Genomic DNA, 20,367 nt, shown 5'->3' with positions numbered 1-20,367 from the left:
TCCCATGTCATTAATCTAATTCACATTATTATCAATCATTCCTGGACTGTTCGCACAGAACCATGCCTAGGACTTAGTGAGTACTCCATAAATGCTATTTGCAATTATTATAATTACTGCTGTCATTAATATCCGATATTCTCCGTTATTCTCATCTGATGCACTCGGCCCTATTTCCTGCATGATCCCTTCTTGCTTATCCCCCCACCCTCAATCTGGTCTTCGTTTTCCAATATTCATTTCAAATGCAATTTGTTCCATTTCACCTATGAAATCTAAAGCACATTTTAGAGGCCAACTTTCGTTCTGTTTCTTCTAGAAAGTTACAATCATTTTCTGATTTTCTGTAAGTCTATCAAGAATTACATAATTCAATACACAATAAAAAAATGCTCCATATTAATGCTGGAATTAAATTACATAGTACATCCATACCCTGAAGTAGGAAATGGTGAACCACTCCAGTACTCTTGCCTGGAAAATGCCATGGACAGAGGGGCCAGGCAGGCTACAGTCCATGGGGTCACAAAGAGTTTGACACGACTGAGTGTGCACCCATACACACACCCATATCTACCCTGCCACCTGAGAAAAGAGCTCACATCTTCCGCATCAGCCACGGTACAGAGTTCAGCGGAGATGCTCAATAACTACCCCTGGGGAACACACCTAGAGAAGAATATAAACGATATGGCACTAGGAGGAAGAAACAGCATCAAACTCCTCAACAAGACTACAAAAGATGTCACCATCTTCTCTTATTTTCTGAATCACCTGTAAACAGGATATTTTGCCAACCACTCTAAACACTCCAGAAAACAACTCGACAGACAGCAAGTACATTCTCCTAACTGGATTCAATGAACTCCCGGTCCTTACTTCCCCTAGTTGATTGCTATGTGTGCGGTGCACGCTAGGTTGCTTCAGTCATGTCTGACTCTTTGCAACACTATGGACTGCAGCCCACCAGGCTCCTCTGTCCACAGGATTCTCTAGGCAAGAATACTGGAGTGGGTTGCTGTGTCCTCCTCCAGGGGATCTTCCCGACCCAGGGATCGAACCTGTCTCTCTTATGTCTCCTGCACTGGCAGGCAGGCTCTTTACCACTAGCGCCACCTGGGAAACCCAGTTCTGTGCTATATCTGACTCCAAAGTACTGGATACCACTCTTTAATAATCTCAAACTACCCTGTGTGAACACAGTTACAGAAGGAAGACCACATAAAGACAGCAGAAGACAGTCATTCATATAAGACAAGGAGAAAGGCCTTAGAAGAAACTACCTCTGCTAAAAGTCCTTGATCTCAGAACTTCTAGCCTCTAGAGCTAGTAGAAACTCCAAGAAAATAAGTTTCTGTTGTTGAAGCCATCCAGTCTATGATACTCTATTTTGACATCCCTAGTAAGCTAATACAAGAACCCCAAAACAGACCCATACAGATACAGTCAAGTGACCTTTGTCAAAGGAATTATGGAATTCGATGGAAAAAGGATGATCGTGTCAACAAACGGTATTCAAACTACTGGACATCCACATGCCAAAAAAAAAAAAAATCTAGACACAGATCTTAACATCTCTCACAAAAACTAACTATTTCAAATAGATCATAGACCTAAATGTCAAATGCAAAACTAAAGAAGTTCTGGAAGAGAAAATCTAGGTGACCATGGTCTGGGTTTGGCAATGGGTTTTTAAATAACACCAAAGGCATGATCAATGAAATAATCAACAAGCTGGACTTCACTAAATTAAAAACTTCTGCTCTGCTAAAGACACTGTTAAGAGAATGAAAAGACAAGCCACAGATGGGAGAAAATAACTGCAATACATGTAGCTGATATAGGGCTTGTACTTACAATATACACAGAACTTTTAAAACTGTTAGAAGACAAACAATCAAATTTTTAAAAAGACAAACAGACCTGAACAGACACCTCACCAAACAAGATATACAGATGACAAACAAGCACATGAAAAGATGATCAATGTCCCAGAGAACTGCAAATTAAATAAAATAACCACTACAGACCTATGAAGATAGCCAAAATCCAAAAGACAGACACCACCAAATGCTGGCGAGGCTGTGGAGCAACAGGAACAGGATTCATTGCTGGTTGGAATACAAAATGGTACAGTCACTCTGGAAGCAAGTTTGGCAGTTTTTCCACAAAGCTAAACATAGTCTCACCACACAATTCAGCAATTACACTCCTTGGTATTTACCCAAAAGAGTTGAAAAGCTATGTCCACACAAAAGTCTCTGTCCACAGATGTTTATAGCAGGGAGGAAAGAAAAAAGCCCCTTCAGAATTCAAAACCAAGAGCTTGCTACTCATTTGGGTCTGGGGTTCAAATCTGCATTACACATAATGTATGAGAAATTCCAAACTGAGTATTTAACATAAAGGTTAGTTCCAGACCAATATGAAGTTCCCAGCAGGAGTGAAAGCAAAGCTATTTTGGAAGGACATTCCCATATAACTTGAGCCACAAAAGATTTTCACAGAAATTTCAGATGAATTAAAAATTAAAATAAAAATCCACCACAAGGGAGAATCAACAAACAACACACAGAAAGATCAACATTCCCAGCACCCCAAATTTGAAAAGACAGGACAGTGATCTGAAAAAGAAATGTTAGCAAGTATGTTAAGATAATCAAAGTTATAAGAAGGGGTCAAAACCCTAAGAACAAGAAACTATGCCAAAAAGAATATACAGACTTGAAAAAAATAATAAAACAGAGCTTCTGGAAATATAATTATTAAAGCAACTGAATCTGCTACGGACTGAGCTGTGTCCCCACCGCCCCCCAGTTCATATGCTGAAACCCTGTTCTCCATGTGATGCTGTCTGGAGACAGGGCCTCGGGCAGATAATTAGGTTCAGATGAGGTGACGAGGCTGGGGGCCCTCACATGGCACCAGTGCCCTTAGAAGGAGAGACGCAAGAGAGCTTCACTTCCTCTCTGCCATGTAAGCACACAGTAAGACAGTAGATGAGGGCCATCTACAAACCAGGAGCAGAGCCCTCACCAGAAACACCTTGATCCTAGACTTCAAGTCTTCAGAATCGTGACAAAATAAACTTCTGTTGTTTAAGCCATCCAGTCTATCCTATTTTGTTTTTGCAGCTGGAGCTGACTAAGACAGAATCTAAATAACCAAGGCTTAAATAGTTTGACCATTAAAATAAGTGATAGTGGTTAATTAGAACTCAATATTATGGCTGTGGGACCTAAGTGAGCACACACACAATTTATTTTTTAAGTCCAAAAATAAATAAATGGAGAAGTAAACGGACAGAGGAGCCTGGCGGGCTACAGTCCATGGAGTTGCAAAGAGTCGGACATGACTAAGAGACTAAGCACAGCAAAAGCTCTTCATCACAACAGAATGTCAACCAATAAATACAGAAGAAATTAATAGAGCTAGAACATCACTATTTTGCAACCATCATAGTAATAATTTGAGTAAGAATCATCAATGGAAGCTAAAACTAATGGGTGTAAGTTAGATGAAAAAGGAGGTATTAAACATTCTCACAGCATCTCCCCACAAATTACTTATTAACTACAAAAAGAAAAAAGTTAACTTTGTAGTGGTGAAATCTGGCAGACCCTTATTAATCAAGTGATCAAAACTAACATTAATAAAGGAACAAATCAACATCAGGTGCCTCCTGATATGATTCACTGAGTACACATCATCACTTACACACTTTTCTGCCCAAAATGTGTAACCTGAATTCAACCAAAAGGAAACACCAGACACGCCAAAAATGAAGGACATTCTACAAAATAAATGACACACACTTTTCAGAAATGTCAGTGTCTAGGAAAACAAAGAAAGGCTAAAAAACTATTCTAGATGAAGAGAGACTGGAAAGTCTTGAAAACTAAAAGCAATGAATAATCCTGTGTCAGTTTCTAAACTAGCAGGCAAAATGCTCTCATGGACATTATTAAGACCACTGTAGAAATCTGAATTAGGTATACAGATCATATAGTAGTATTATATTAAAAGTCTGCCTTTGCCATTTCATTTAAGTGAAAATATTTGAGAAATAATGTGAGTTGTATATACGTAAAGGAGCATGATGCTTGTAATTTACTCTCAAATAGTTCAAAGAAAAATACTGGGTTAGCCATAACATTCGTTCAGGTATTTCCTTAGGATGCTATCTGTTCTTTTCCGTCGCTCAGTCGTGTCCGACTCTTTGAGACCCCGTGGACTGTAGCCTACCAGGCTTCTCCGTCCATGGGATTCTCCAGGCAAGAATACTGGAGTGGGTTACTGTTTCCTTCTCCAGGGGATCTACCCGACCCAGGGATCGAACCCGGGTCTCCCGCATTGGAGGCAGACGCTTTAACCTCTGAGCCACCAGGGATGGAAGAACCCAAATGAACTTTTTTTTTTGTCCAACCCAATAATATGTGTGCATACATATATACACATCTAGAGAGAGAGGGAAAAAAAATGACAACACAAATGTGGCCAAGTGTTAACCACTGGTGAATCTGGATAAGGGTATATGAGAGTTCTTTGTATTATTCTTCTAATTTTCCTGTGAGTTCAAGTAATTTTTTTAAAGGCAACAGAAATTCTGAAGAGCAGATGAGATATGGACACAATCGAAGATACTGAAGGTATGAACCATACTATAAGACAGAACACAGAGCTGAAAAATCATGATGTTATGCAACATGATGAAACAGAAAAGTACACAATAGTTCTAAAGAAAAAAACAATAGGAAAAAAATAATCGTCAAAGATATGCCAGCTTAGAATTTTCCAGAACTGATGAAACAAATATTTTTATTTAAATCCACATCTAGAAACATCAATGTAACACCAGAGTCAAAGAAAAAAAATCTTAAAATCAATTAGAAAGAAATCACTGATTAGCAAGCTACAAAGAACAACAAATTGACAAAAGACTTATCATCAACAACAGAATATCTTCAAAGTTCTGAGAGAAAGTAATTGTTATCTTAGTTATACTATACTACATTATAAAAGTTAAGACAAAAATAGAGACATTTATTGAAAAAAAGAGACTGAGTTTTACCTTTACACAGTTGAAGGGAGAGGGAGGGAGGAATAATAATCTACCAAATAATGCTAAACAGGAAGAAGAAAACTGAAGCCAGAGTGACACAGTAAGATGCCAAGAAACAACAGTGAGCAAAGAAACTGAAAACCATATGGTTGAACGTAAAACAGCACTGTATGTATAAAGCAATGATAGTAAACACTCATCTGGGAGACAAAAAAAGCAGTGTAGAACCAAACTAACAGACAACACAAAACAGAAAGGTGGTAACTGAGCTGAATCATTCTCAAGTCCACGTACGGACCAGAAAGAGAATAAAGATGCATTAACCTTATTATCCATGTTGAAATTTTAAAGCAGAAGTATAAAAATAAAATGTATAAAAATAACTTTTAGCCCAACAGAGTGAAAAGGGAGGAAATAAAACTCATCCAATAGTGACCTAAGAAGGTTAGAAAGACAAGACTGGCCCTAACGAATTTGGAAAATATACTGTAGTTCAAATGAGTAGCATATTTTCCGAGCATTTATTTGCCTGTACCTTGGATATCTGAAACATTATCTATCACATCTCAAAATATAAACCCTTTCTTTAGTCAGAATGTCTATTACCTCTTTGCTCACTTAGGTCCCACAGTTATATGTTTATACATACCTACTCCTTTGGAATGGCTTCATTCACAAATGAAAAGTTTTCTCTCTACAAATGAAAACTTAATTATTTATTTGATTCCCAGGTCAGATTCATTCTTCCTGGAAGTCGTTACTAAATTAACGCCAACTCACCTTTCCCTTAAACTGAATTTTCTATAGTATTTAAAACATGTTATTGCTCTTTTAATTGTTCAAATACCGCCTTAGAAATGTTCCTTAGATGTTCCATTTTAGGCATAATTATGTGCTCGCTTCAGCAGCACATATACATTTTAGACATAATTTGTTTCCTTAATCAGATTATAAGTTTTTCAAGATCAGAAAGAATTCTTCAGGATTTTCTAAACAATCAAGCACAATGTTGTTTTTCTCTTAAGGATGAAGCAAACTTTTATTTACCTTTAATAAACACAAAATATTAATTTCGCAAAATATGCACCAATTCATCTCATACATAAGGCTCTAAGGACTTTGTTTTAATCTTTAGATAATATAGTTGAAGTGGACAGCTTTTTAAATTCATTTCCCCTGTTTTCATTTTGCCAATTTTAATAAGAGTCCATATGCTCAAGGCTAAAAATGTTCAAGGTTAAATCAAAGGAAGTCAGATACCACTAGTACAGTGAAGATTTTAATAAAAACTGAAACTGTGGCTCACATTACAAATACTGTACCACTATGAAGAAATATTACATAATAGCTATCTTTTACTATATTAGTAGAGAAAGCAAATGATGAAATTTATAAATAAGAAGAAAGGGCAAACATTAATAAGCTAAAGGAGAGCTAAATAAATGGAGAGATACCATATTCACAGATCACAGGGCTCAGTACTATTAATATCTCAATTTTCCACAAACTGAATTGCAGATTTCATGTAATCCCAATAAAATCCCAGAGATTACATATGGGATGAAATGTCACAGAATTATGCACACAGATACGAAAAAATGAGTGCATGCAAAAAGGGGTGAAATTTACTAAGGTCCAGTTAATTGCATTGTGTCAATCAATCTTCCTGGTTTTGATAATGCACTATAGTTGGGAAAAAATATCAACACTGGGGGAAGCTGGGGGTTGGGTCCACATGATCTCTTTGTCCTTTTTTTTTGCCACTTCCTGTGAGTTTTTGATCACTTCAAAATAAAAAGTTAAAATCTCAGAAGCCTTTTTCGTATCATTGAAATGCTGACTCTAAAATCTGCACAGTAAACATAAAGGACCTAGAATACATAAAACAATTTTGAAAAGCAGGGATAAAGTTGAAGGACTCACTGTGTGAGTGCATGCTAACTCTCTTTAGTCATGTCTGACTCTTTGCGACCTTATGGACTGTACCCCGCCAGGCTCCTCTGTCCATGGGATTCTCCAGGCAAGAATACTGGAGTGGGTTGCCATGCCCTCCTCCAGGGGATCTTCTGGACCCAGGGATCAAACATGTGTCTCTTTCATCTCTGGCATTGGTAGGCGGGTTCTTTACCACTAGCGTCACCTAGGAAGATCTCACTACTTGATTTCAAGACTTTCTATAAAGCTACAGTAAGCCCCCAGGTGGCTCAACGGGTAAAGAATCTGCCTGCAATGCGGGAGATATGCGAGACCTGGGTTCTATTCCTGGGTGGGAAGATTCTCCAGGAGTAGGGCATGGCAACCCACTCCAGTATTCTTGCCTGGAGAATGCACATATGCACAAGCAAGACTGAGATATTGTTGAAAATATAGCCAAACAGCTCAATGGGACAAGACAAAGTACAGAATACCACACGTATTGTCAACTGATTTTTGTCAAAGGTGCCAAGGTAATCCATTTGGGATTCACTTATATTCTAGAAGAGTTTTCATAGTGATAGAAATTAGAACAGGAGTAGAATGGTTGAGGGGGCAGTGCTGCATGACTGAGAAGGGACATAAGAGAATTTTCTGAGGTTAAGGAAACCATCTACCTTGATAAAGGTGTAGGTTGCAGAACTATATATGTCAAAACTCTAACTGAAACATTTAAGGTCTAAGCATTTCACTCTAAGTAAGCCATGATTCCGGGAATTGGTGATGGACAGGGAGGCCTGGCGTGCTGTGATTCATGGGGTCGCAAAGAGTCAGTCACGACTGAGTGACTGAACTGAACTGAAGCCATGATTAATTTTAAAAATATGCAACAGCATACAAGTTTTGTAAAATATCTGTCTACAAAAAACATCAAAATACTAAGAATATTCATTTCTTGGGAGTAAGTTTATCAATCATTTTAATTTTCTTAGAGTTTTCTTATTGTCTATTTTTTTTCTTTTAAAAAATGTACGTTATAATCAGAATACAAAAAACTTTTCAAATTTATGCCAGAATAAAAATATCTAGCTCATATTCTACTGCTCCATTCACTAATTCCTTATATCAATTATCCTCCAAATCTGCAGCATTTTTCTTCAATAGGAGACATTTTGCATCTCCTCCTGTTAATCCCTTAGTAAGCTGGGAGAAAGGTTCCAGCCCTTATCAGCCTCATTTGTCCTAAGACACTGCTAAATAATTGTTATTCTGCACAGAAAAATGAAGGGAAGTCTTTATTATTCCTGTTTCTTTATAGAGTAACCACAGCCAGAAAATAAGGGGGGGAAAACACCTCCCAGATGCCTATTTCCTAATAAAGCATTCAAACTGTCAGAGCTCCCCTTCTCAACTTCACTGTCTCTGTAACTGATGCCATTCTCCCATTAACTGATTTAAACAAGTATTTATAAAGCACCTATTATATGCACCTCAATGACGCTTAAAATTAAGTCCTCTCTGAATCATCTCTTTCCATCCCTGCACTTCTCCACAAAGCCCTGTCAAATTTCTCTCCAGAATGCTTTTCACCTGTCTGTTCTTCCTTTCCGTTCTTCACTCCTGTTTGCCTTGTCTGACCCATTACCATTGACCTTCCTCTTAGATCTCTATATAACCCTCGAGTACAGTTCTGTGAATCCCCTGAGGTCCCTGGAAGCTCTGTCTGAGAGTCTGAAAAGTCAAAACTACTACTGGCCCCCTTTCTCTGTGCTGACACTTGTACTAACAGTACAAAGGCAGTGATGGTAGAACTGCTGGTGACGTGTTAGTTGTTCAGTCTTCTCCAACTCTTGATGACCCCACAGACTGTAGCCTGCCAGGCTCCTCTGTTCATGGAATTCTCTAGGCAAGAATACTGGGGTGGGTTGCCATTCCCTTCTCTAGAGGATCTTCCCGACCCAGGCACTGCAGGATTCTTTACCATCTGAGCCACCATGGAAACCCCAAACTGTCGGTGCCTTAGCACAAACCAAGACAGCAGCCCCACAATGTACAACAGTCAACTGTACTCTTCACTGCTGTGCACTCACTGGGAAAAAACAAACCAGTTTCACTTAAGAATGCCCTTGTGGAAGCATCATTATTAATTGTATTAAATCTTCACCCTTAAACATTTATTATTTTAATATTCTATTTGATGAAATGCATAAAACGCTTCTACATTCCAAGTACACTGGTTATCATCTCAAAGAACAGCACTGGTGATTGAGATGCAAACTGAACTAGCCACTTTTTCCACTGTACACTGTTTTTACTTCAGAGACCAACTGACTAACTGTGATTATTCGTGTCTAGATATCTGACATTTTCTTGAACAGGAATGAAATGAATTTGTCAGTTCAATGAAAAAACCAACAGTTTGTTGCAGGGGATGAGTTTAGTACTTTCAAATAGAAACTTGAGTCTTGGAAAACTTGTATCTACCATCGATACTTTTAAGACTTTTCTGATGAGATGAGTGATGATTTGTGGTATTGTGTAATGAAACATGGCAACCTTGGGAAGGTCTGGATAATGTCATGAATCCATATTTTTGAGTGAACAATGCATGATGTTAAAAAAAAATCATACATGGGTAAAAACGATCTGTTTAAAATTCAAGAGACCAACAATTAAGTGTTTTACCATAACAGTAGGTCTTGGATTCTGTTTTATAACTAATTTTTAATTGTCAAGTTGTAGAGAAGTACCAGAGGAAAATACCCACAATTACCTGAAAAGGCTATTAAAATATTCTCCTTTTCCAAATAAATATGTACCAGAGACCAGATTTTCTTTACATGTCAACCAAAACAAAATATCCCAATAGGCTAAATGAGGGAGAAGGGAATGGCAACCCACTCCAGTATTCTTGCCTAGGGAATCCCGTGGACAGGGGAGCCTGGAGGGCTGTTGTCCATAGGGTTGCACAGAGTCGGACACGACTGAAGCGACTTAGCATGCATGCATGCATTAGAGAAGGACATGGCAACCCACTCCAGTGTTCTTGCCTGGAGAATCCCAGGGACAGAGGAGCCTGGTGGGCTGCCGTCTATGGGGTCGCACAGAGTCGGACACGACTGAAGCGACTTAGCGGCGGCAGAAGCAGGCTGAATGAAAGAACAATGAGAATCTGCTATCTTCTATTTAACAAAACATTAAAGAAATTTGCAAAATGTATCATAATGCCACTCCCTTCACTAAATTTTTTATTTGGAAAACAGTTATTTTTCATGAAAATATAATTTCTGTTGTCATGTAATAAGTTTATTATTTTTTTCAAAAAATTAATATAAAAAAACTCTCAGGTATAATTGTCAATATAGTCAATAGCAATAGATACAATCAACATAAACAACTCTGGTATTATCAACTACTTTTAAGAGTACATAAGGATTCTAAAACAGACTCTTTAATAGGTATTTCTGCCCTTCCTCTCTGATGCACTCTCATCAAAATTGCCAGAATAATCCTGGGCACTAGTCAATATTATTACATCCTGCACAAAAGCCATTAGTACTCCCCACATCCTGTCACTTCCTATATACACAGTTTCACCTGGCTCTCAAGAAGTTTATAAACTGGTCCTGCCTTACCCAGCAAGTTTTACTTCCCCATGCCCCTGCACACGGGTCTCCCATGTAAGCCAATCCTCCCTTTTAGTCTCTAAACCTTTACTCCTCCTCACCTGGAAAGCACCTACCATTCCCTCCTCTCCTGTCTCCTCCAATCTAAACTTTCTCTTCCTAATGGGCCAGAAGGCAACAAGGACAGTATCTCGAAGGTGAGGATTTAAACTATCAGCCGCACATAATCTTTCTAAATTGTTGATCACTACACTGTAATTTATATATTACACAGAAACTGCACTTCAATTTTTTTAAAAGAAATTTGCATTTTATAGGTAATGAAGGAAAGATTCTTTGAACAGAAGGTGGATGATTTATACAGAAAGAACTTCCTTACAATCTCAAGTTTTTAAGACGACTTTAAACTAAATAAATGTCTTATATTTGGATGTACCTAAATTTACGGTCACATCTAAAATTTTTCCAACAGATTTTAAGGATTAAAGGAGGCAATACACTGTCACATGAAGAATCCGAACCTATCACCTCAGGTCAAGGCAGCTGGAAATGAAACATGGCATCTTCCAGCCGCACCTCCGCCAAAAAAAAAAAAAAAAAAAACCTGTAAAAACAAAGCTAAAACAAACATGAGCTCATCTCTCAAATCTAAGGCCTTTTGGTACTGGTGAACAAAGTCCTCTTCCCGATTTGAAGGTCAACTTAATCATATTTTCAAAACACAAAAATCAGTATGTAACAGCTACATATATTTTTTTTACTACTTACTAAATTTCTTTAGTTTAAAATGACAAGAGTATTCTTACATGCATGTAAGCTATGAACACTTCTCATTATGCAGAAGATGCATTAAGTCTATTGATTTAGGTTGGTCCTAATAATAATCCATAATGTTTTATTCAGTCTGTACTCACTGTGGCCACAACTGTAGTTCAAGCCTGACATCATCTCCACTTTAAAACCTGCTGTGATTTCTCCAAATGGGAAATAACGTTCTCCTTCCTCTAAACTCAGGTAGTAGCACATGGTTTCCATCATGCCGGTGCATGCATGCATGCATTCATTCCACAAATATTTACTGTGAGTCTAGTACGTGTTAGGCACTTTTCTACGTTCCGGGGATACAGCCATGGACAAAACTAAACCACCAGCTTCTTGGGCTTACACCATAGTGCAGACAGAAAGGCAATAAGCAAATAAATATAAGGTGACACATACCACAGTGAGAATTAGGGAGAGTAAGAAGCAGAGCTGAATTTTTTTATAAAGCTAATAAAAACTTAAAAGTTCAGGCCTCCTCACTCTCCTGGGCCTCTAAGAGTGCTGAGAGTTACTGGGACACGGAGAGTGTTGCTGGTGGGAGAAGAGGCAGGGTGGGGTGGCATTAGGAAGCACCACCCAGCATTTCTGATTAAATGCCTGAAGAGTCCTCAGAAGAGAGGGACCTGCCTCTAAGGTTACAGCATCTGCTGGGACACCTTTTCTAATTCTAAATACTCACTTTCACACCAAACATTTTATTCTAATGTATTTGTTTTCTCACTGAGAGCACCCAAATTACTGTATAAAGTTCAGGCCCTACAAAATCTGGACACATTCCAGGTAAAGATAGGAGTGCAGAGGAGTTGTTTTTTATAGGATTGTAAGGAACGGGCACATTAAAAGATGACATTTGAGCTGACACCTGAGGGAAATGAGGAGGCAAACCATACAGATATTGGGGGAGGGGAACTTTCAAGCACAGACAGCAAGTACAAAACCACTGAGGCAGCAGCAGGAGGAGCAGAGTAGTTAGGAAGACAGCAGCAGGAGAAACAGCAAAACACAATAATAAAATTATGATTGACAATGAAAACTACTGAGTATTAGGTGACAGTCCCAAATGGGGCTTCCCTGGTAGCTCAGATGGTAAATCTACCTTTTCATACTGTTCATGAGGTTCTAGTTAGAACTGAACATGGAACAACAGACTGGTTCCAAATTGGGAAAGGAGTACATCAAGGTTGTATATTGTCACCCTGCTTATTTAACTTATATGCAGAGCACATCATGCAAAATGCCTGGCTGGATGAAACACAAGCTAGAATCAAGATTGCCAGGAGAAATACCAATAACCTCAGGTATGCAGATGACACCACCCTTATGGCAGAAAGCGAAAAGAGCCTCTTGATGAAAGTAGAGAGTGAAAAAGCTGGCTTAAAACTCAACATTATTAAAACTAAGATCATGGCATCTGGTCCCATCACTTCACGGCAAATAGATGGGGAAACAATGGAAAGAGTGAGAGACCTTTATTTTGGGGGGCTCCAAAATCACTGCAGATGGTGATTGCAGCCATGAAATTAAAAGATGCTCCTTGGAAGAAAAGTTATGACCAACCTGCTGCTGCTGCTGCTGCTAAGTCACTTCAGTCGTGTCCGACTCTGTGTGACCCCATAGACGGAAGCCCACCAGGCTCCCCTGTCCCTGGGATTCTCCAGGCAAGAACACTGGAGTGGGTTGCCATTTCCTTCTCCAATGACCAACCTAGAGAGCATATTAAAAAGCAGAGACATTACTTTGCCAACAAAGGTCCATCTAGTCAAAGCTATGGTTTTTCCAGTAGTCATGTATGGATGTGAGAGTTGGACTATAAAGAAAGCTGAGCACTGAAGAACTGCTTTTGAACTGTGGTGTTGGAGAAGACTCTTCAGAGTCCCCTGGGCTGCAAGGAGATCCAACCAGTCCGTCCTAAAGGGGATCAGTCCTGAATATTCATTGGAAGGACTGATGCTGAAGCTGAAACTCCAATACTTTGGTCACCTGATGGGAAGAACCGACTCACTGGAAAAGACCCTGACACTGGGAAAGGTTGAAGGCGAGAGGAGAAGGGGACGACAGAGGATGAGATGGTTGGATGGCATCACTGACGCGATGGACACAAGTTTGAGTAGGCTCTGGGAGTTGCTGATAGACAGGGAAACCTGGCGTGCTGCAGTCCATGGGGTCGCAAAGAGTCCGACATGACTAAGCAACTGAACTGAATTGAAAGAATCTACTTGCCCTGCAGGAGACCCAGGTTCCCCCGGAGGAGGAAATGGCGACCAACTCCAGTGTTCTTGCTGGGAAAACTCCATGGACAGAGGAGCCTGGCGGGCTACAGTCCATGGGAGTCACAAAGAGTTGGACATGACTAAGCAACACATACACATACACACGCACACACGCTGTCCCAAATACTTTTTTAAGCATCTCCATTTTACAACTGAGGAAACTGAGGAACAGAGAGAAAGATTAGGTAATTGGCTAGTGGGTGGTGAAACCATGTAGTCTGGCTCCAAAAACTACTCTTAAATCTCCATGCTGTGCTATAGAGAGGTTGGTTGTCCAGTTTATGGAGTGTCAGGACAATCTCTCTGCCAGTAAGAGATTTAATGTGCTAGAAAAGGGGAAATCAACACGGTTTTGATCTCAAACTATGACAGCTAAAAGTAAGCTCCCATTTTATGTCCCTGTACATAAAGTACCAAGTCTTATCCTTTTCACTATTTCACACACAGTCCCTAGAATCTTTCCTTTCATATTAAAGCTATTCAATGTGGGGCAAATGTTAAATGGACTCTCATGAGAGAATGACTAACTATTCGTTCTCAATACAAAACAATTAGATGTACTTTGAATTCTGGAGGTAAGTACCTCTTTAGGGAATCAGAGCCTAACACAGTCAGATAACCTGTTTGTATCTACAGAATTTATTCAACAATCTGTTCCACTGTCACATTCCACCTCAAATAAGTACTGAAGTGGGAAAACTCAACCTTAATTTACCTCACTTTATCTTTCTGAAGTTTAAGACTACGTCCTCTGGTCCCTCTCGACTTTGTTCTCCACGAAAGTGGAAAAAAAAAAAAGGGCATAACCCTACATACTCATGTTTTATTTTCTTTCAGCTGTTCTTTTTTAAATGCTAAAGGTCTTCATGTCTTAACTGAGTTTTCCACAAGTTCTTACAAATCCTGACTATAATGAAAGAGTGTCTGATGGTATTAATCAGAATGCCTGAAAGATTGCAGAGTTACAAACAAGTTAACACACAATCCACTGAACACTTGAACATATAAATTAATTTCCTGATTTCACTATCCCATCTTCACTTCTTCTCCAGCCTTCAGAGAATCTCTTTACACAGATGAAAGCTACCCTGGAGCTCAGCCTCTCTACAGCCTCTGCTCCAGAGGGAATGACTTCCCAACACACAGATAAAATCAGTATCAACATTTCCAAAGCATGTTCTACAAGACACTAGTTCTAAGGATAAGCAATCGGAATTACAGAGAAGAATCCCATCATTAAGTAAGTCTGGAGTTTGCTGGGTTAAGCATTGTTTACCAGGTTTGTTTACCGTAGGACTTCCAAGTCTTTGGTATAACTCATAGTACTGCTTTCCTTGGAGCATCCTGGTCACACTTTGGAAGTCCAGTCTGAAGGCACAGATGATTCCAAGGCTTCAAGACTTAGCCAACTGAGTTGGGACATACTGTGGCATTTGACAAAAGAGGGCTATGAGGCACCTTTGGAGAAAGATGTAGTCTGTGAAGCGGTCAGCTGGAGACAAGGAGCTAGAACTCAGAAGAAGGCACAAGCTGGTGGCATCTGGGAGTGTTCACAGGGACCAGGCTAAAGCCACTGAACCAACTGAGATGCTGTCTTAGAACACATGAAAACTGGTGCTTCAAAATCACTTTGCCTCACCCTAGCTTTAGTATCTTCTCTCTAGCTGTAAATCTAGAAAAACATCTGGACACAAAGACTAAAGGGTAGGAAAATACAAATTAAACAGGAAAACTGCCTGAGAAAAATAGCATAATGCATGTGGAAATCATATTAACGTTAACAAATATTGGTAATGTGATATGGTATATAACTGCCTAACCTCTCCAAGAAATCACTTTCAAATGACAAACCTACAGCTCTCCATTCTTTTCTTTTTTAGGATTATGGACCTCTCTGAAAACGTAAGAATACCAAAAGCCATCTCTCCAGAAAAACACACAAACATACAATGTTAAGTCTATTAATTTCAGAGGATTTCATGGGCCTCCTGAGGCTCAGAGGCCCTTTAAGCTGTCAACTCACAGGTCCCTAGGTAACTCCTGCTACAGATACTTCATCTGACAGATAAAACCCAGAGTTACAAGACATTTAAAAATATTATGACTGCTCTTTTTAAATTATATGTTCATGTACTTTAAGACAGTGCAGTGCATGCTAAGTTGCTTCAGTCGTGTCTGACTCTGTGCAACCCTATAGACTGCAGTCCACCAGGCTCCTCTGTCCATGGGATTCTCCAGGCAAGAATATTGGAGTGGGTTGCCATGCCCTCCTCCAGGGGATCCTCCTGACCCAGGTATCGAACCTGTGTCTCTTACATCTACCTGCACTGGCAGGTGGGTTCTTTACTACCAGCATCACCTGGGAAGCCCAAGACAGTGCAGAGGAAATGTATTATCTGTATTTTTTTGGTCTTAAAAAAAAATTAAAACTTGTTGACTGACATAAGTCATTTAACACCACAAACGGAAGGGCATATGATGGTAATAATACCTTCAAACCAAAACAGCTCTGAGAGGCTAAATGATTTTACAAGGCTACAGAGCTAATAAATTCCAGCTCTTCCACATCCTGCTGCTGCTGCTAAGTCGCTTCAGTCATGTCCGACTCTGTGCGACCCCACAGATGGCAGTCCGCCAGACTCCTCTGTCCCTGGGATTCTCCAGGCAAGAATACTGAAGTGGGTTGCCATTTCCTTCTCCAATGCATGCATGTATGCTACGTCACTTCAGTTGTGTCCGACTCTGTGAAATCCCATAGACAGCAGCCCCCAGGCTCCTCTGTCCACAGGATTCTCTAGTCAAGAATTCTGGAGTGGGTTGCCATTTCCTTCTCCACTTCCACATTCTAACTCAATACATTTTAACCAAAACACACCACCTTAAATATAATAAATGTATTATTACACTGCATAGGATATAGCTTTCAAAACAAAAATTCCTTAAAACACCAACCCTCTAAGGAGGACTATACATAATTAGGCCTCTAACTTATTTACTTAATCGGATCATTCCATTTTTAGCACCTAAACACTAGTAAATTAGGGAGTAAACTACTGACTTTAAAAAAAAAATCCTTTAATGCACTCCTCTCTAATTAACACAATTTGCATAAACAAGGAAAATCAAAAGAGCAAAACAAATACCAAAAACAAATCTGTTATCTTTATAGCATAAACATGATTATGTATAGACAAAAATACAAATAGTTTAAGCTTTGAGTTGTTCAGCAAACTGGGGATATGATACCAAAAACCACGTAGTTTCTCTGCTTTGGGTCCCTGGTACTAGAAGAGTCTGGCAGGCAGGGATCAAGCATCTGATGTCCACTTGGCAGGCTCTACAAAAACAGTGAGGCCTGGCTGCACAGCAGGAGTTAGGTATACTAACTACTACTTAAAGATCCTCTCTGACTCAGAGTGCGGCTACAACTAGATGCTGAACTAAGTTGCGTGCCTCTGTGTCTTCACTTCGATAATACATCATCTGCCCATGTATTAAGTTAAGAATTAAGAATGCAGTCCCTAAAGCAAACTGATTCACATTCTGGCTTGGCCACTTACCATCTCTGACAGGTTACTGCAACTTCCCCGTGCCTCAGTTTCTTCTACTGCAAAATGGAGTTAATAACCGTGTCTACTTCCATGGGCTGTTGTAAGGATTAAGTTAATACAGGATGAAGTGTCAGAGCAGTGTCTGGCTAGTAACACTCCATAAATGTTAGCTTCTATTACCATTATTTTAAACAGATGACAAAATTAATCAACTTACACCTGTACTGCACTTAGATGTCCTGAGGAAATTACAGGCCTGAATTTTGTTTTTAAAATCATGTGGCTTAACTACCAGCTGCTTTTTCTAAACACAGTAAATACACGGACAATTATTCTTGTAAAGAACTGATAAAGAACTTACTGTCCACACTGCCACCTAAGACTGACACATTAGCAAAGTTTCAGTTAACTTTTCATCTCAATACAACAAGACTTCCTTAACCAACTCTAAGTTACCTGGATTCACTCACTTCAACTTTCACAATCGCTACAAATTCCAAACACAGTAACATAATGGTTATTCTTACAGTGGCCTCCTAACTGCTCTTCACCTCTGTCCCCCATCTCCACCCCCTACACTGCAGTGATAAAGCTTGTAAAAATCCAAGTCTAAATTCACTCTTCTGCTTAAAACCCAGCAACGACTCCTCATTATCCTAGGAAGAAGTCCCACCTAATAAGAGGCCTGCTCAATCTAGGGCCATTCTCCCTCTCTGACTACTCAGGCCACACAGGCCTTCTTTCAAATCCTCACCCTGCCCTTGGGGCCTCCAAGCCTTCCGAGATCATGCTCCTTCTATCTGGCATAATCCCCTCTCCCCAGAGCCTCTGACTCCCCTGAGGAGATGAGGTTCCCACCCCCCACCGCCCCCCCCTCGTACATGCTCTACTAGCCCTAATCCTAATCCTCTCTTCTCTGCAGCACAAAAGGAAATCTCAATACGACAGTTATTTAAATGGCTATTTACTGTTGTTCTTGTCCAAAAAATATAAACAAGTAAGACTTGGTAAGACTGTCCCTCCGTTAGTGCTACGGCCCAAGTGCTTAGATCGACACACAGTACCTTACATACAGTGCCAGCCTCCTAAGTCTCTTCAGTTGTGTCCAACTCTTTGGGACCCCATGGACTGTAGTCCCCAAGCTCCTCTGTTCATGAGATTCTCCAGGGAAAAATACTGGAGTAGGTTGCCATTGTCTACTCCAGGGGATCTTCCCCACCCAGGGATTGAACCCTCATCTCTTATGTCCCCTCCAAAGGCTGGAAGGTTCTTTACCACTTGCGCCACCTGGGAAGCCCTTATACACAGTAGGCATGCACAAGACACCCGTGCTGTCTATGGAGAAAAGTGGTTAGGTAAGTGGGAAGCAAAAGCGACTCATTGACAAAACAAGACTCCTGCAGAATACTGGCTGCACTGTGTTGAATATCTAAGTTACCATATGCATTACAAGTGACATCAAAGTAAAAATCTTCTGCTTAAACGTGGGCAAAACAAAGTTAAGACTCAACTTTCCAAAGTAAACTTAAGTTTCTCTATGCATCCTCAGGTGTTAAGTGAAACAGGAGGAGTTCCACTTCAGTTACCAGTAAGAAGATACACAACCAAATCAAGACTGCTGCCACATTTGGCATGAGCGTCCTCTTCTTGGCAGCCTCTGCGAGGCCAAGAGTTGAGCTGGCGAAGGAAGCATGATTTATCTCCCACATTTAGAAGTGGTCCCTCTACAACAGGAATGCTGTGCTGCTAATGGACTTTGAAATCTAACCTTGTCAAACCAGTACCTCCCCTAAGTGTTCAAGTCACTTAAAAAAAAAACAAACTGTTCCAGCGTTCAAGTCACTTAAAAAAAAAGAGTTGAATCCTATGTGTCACTGACAGAAACAAGCTTAATAAGGCATCATAATCCAAACTGAGCTGGAGAAAAAGTTGCTCTTTCCAAAGAAAGGGAGAAAGGAGTCATGCTAACCAGATCTCTTTTACAAAAGAAAGTCATTACTTGGAAAATTGAAAGAAACTGGCATGCAGATTGTAAGAGACGAAAGGAGGATGAGACTGTCCAGCGTAATGACCATCGCCGGGCCTGGTGGGCAGCAGATGCCAACCCAGCGCGGAATACCCCGGGTCCCTGCGGAGCACGCAGTTTTGACACACGCCAACCCCCTGCGGTCCGGCTCGTCGCACCGATCCTGCCAAAGTAACAAACGCGCAGACCCTCTCAACGCGGTCAAGAGCAGAGCCGCCGCCGCCGATCAGCGCTTCCCGGGAAAGGCGCGTCCGGGGCAGATCCGGGTAAGGACGCGGGGGTCTCGGGGCGAACCGCCCGGCCCTTTGTTCGCCGCAAGCCGCGGAGCCCTGGGCGCCCGCCGCGCCTCCTCCCCCACGGCCCTCGGGCGCCGGCAGGCAGGGCGGGCTCCGCGCCCCGCTCGCCGGCGCCCCCCGCCCGCCCCGCGGCCTCGGCGGCGCGCGGCCCCTCGCCCTCACCTTGTAGACGTCGCCGTAGGTGCCGCTGCCGATGCGCTGAATCAGCTCGAAGTCCTCCTGCGGGTTCCGGCGGGACAGGTCGAAGCCGGGGTTCATGGCGGGCCCCGGGTGCCCCCCGCCTCCCTCCCGGCCAGGGGAGGGGGGCCGCTCAGGGGGCCACGCGGAGAGTGGGAGCCGCGGCCGGCGCCCGGCTCCCCCCGGCGGTCACAATTGCCCGGCTCCACGCTGCGGCCGCCGCCGCGGACGACAGCCCCCGGCCTAACCGTCCCCGCCCCCCGCAGCCCGCCGCGGCGCCGAACCCGGGTCACACCCACACGGAGCGGAGGCCGCTCGCAGCCCCTCGCTCGGGGTGAAACTCCAACATGGCTTCCGCCTGGCCGCTCCTCCCCCTCCCCTTACTCCGGCTCCGCCACCCTCCTCCCCTTTTCCCGGCTCCCGCCCGACTGCGCAGCCGCGATCCCGGAGGGCGCGCGCCCCGGCCCCGCGCGCGGCCCGCCCCGTGCGCGCCCCGGCCCCGCGCGCCGCCCGCCCCGTGCGCGCCCCGGCCCCGCGCGCCGCCCGCCCCGTGCGCGCCCCGGCCCCGCGCGCGGCCCGCCCCGTGCGCGCCCCGGCCCCGCGCGCCGCCCGCCCCTTGCGCG

The 20,367-nt window shown here is 41.8% G+C and overlaps 1 protein-coding gene across 5 annotated transcripts in view; it reads right to left on the bottom strand.

Annotated features, from left to right (window-relative positions):
• The window catches only part of MAP4K3 (mitogen-activated protein kinase kinase kinase kinase 3), a 188,559-nt gene extending 168,420 nt beyond the window's left edge, over positions 1–20,139 (bottom strand). For 3 of the 5 annotated variants that reach the window (XM_055399283.2, XM_055399285.2, XM_055399284.2), the window contains exon 1: positions 19,730–20,136. In XM_055399283.2, coding sequence (XP_055255258.1) covers positions 19,730–19,825 — 96 coding nt within the window. In that variant the 5' untranslated portion in view covers positions 19,826–20,136. Of the gene's footprint in view, positions 1–19,729 lie in introns of all 5 variants that reach the window. The other 2 variants (XR_008682395.2, XM_055399286.2) reach the window with 2 other exon arrangements.
• Positions 20,140–20,367: the final 228 nt, after the last annotated feature.

The sequence above is a fragment of the Moschus berezovskii genome, chromosome 11 (assembly GCF_049115385.1).
Source record: "Moschus berezovskii isolate FMDL1 chromosome 11, NW_MosBer_1.0, whole genome shotgun sequence".
NCBI classification, from domain to species: Eukaryota; Metazoa; Chordata; class Mammalia; order Artiodactyla; family Moschidae; genus Moschus; species Moschus berezovskii.
The sequence above is the reverse complement of the archived record's forward strand: the minus strand, read 5'-3'. Positions and strand labels throughout refer to the sequence as shown.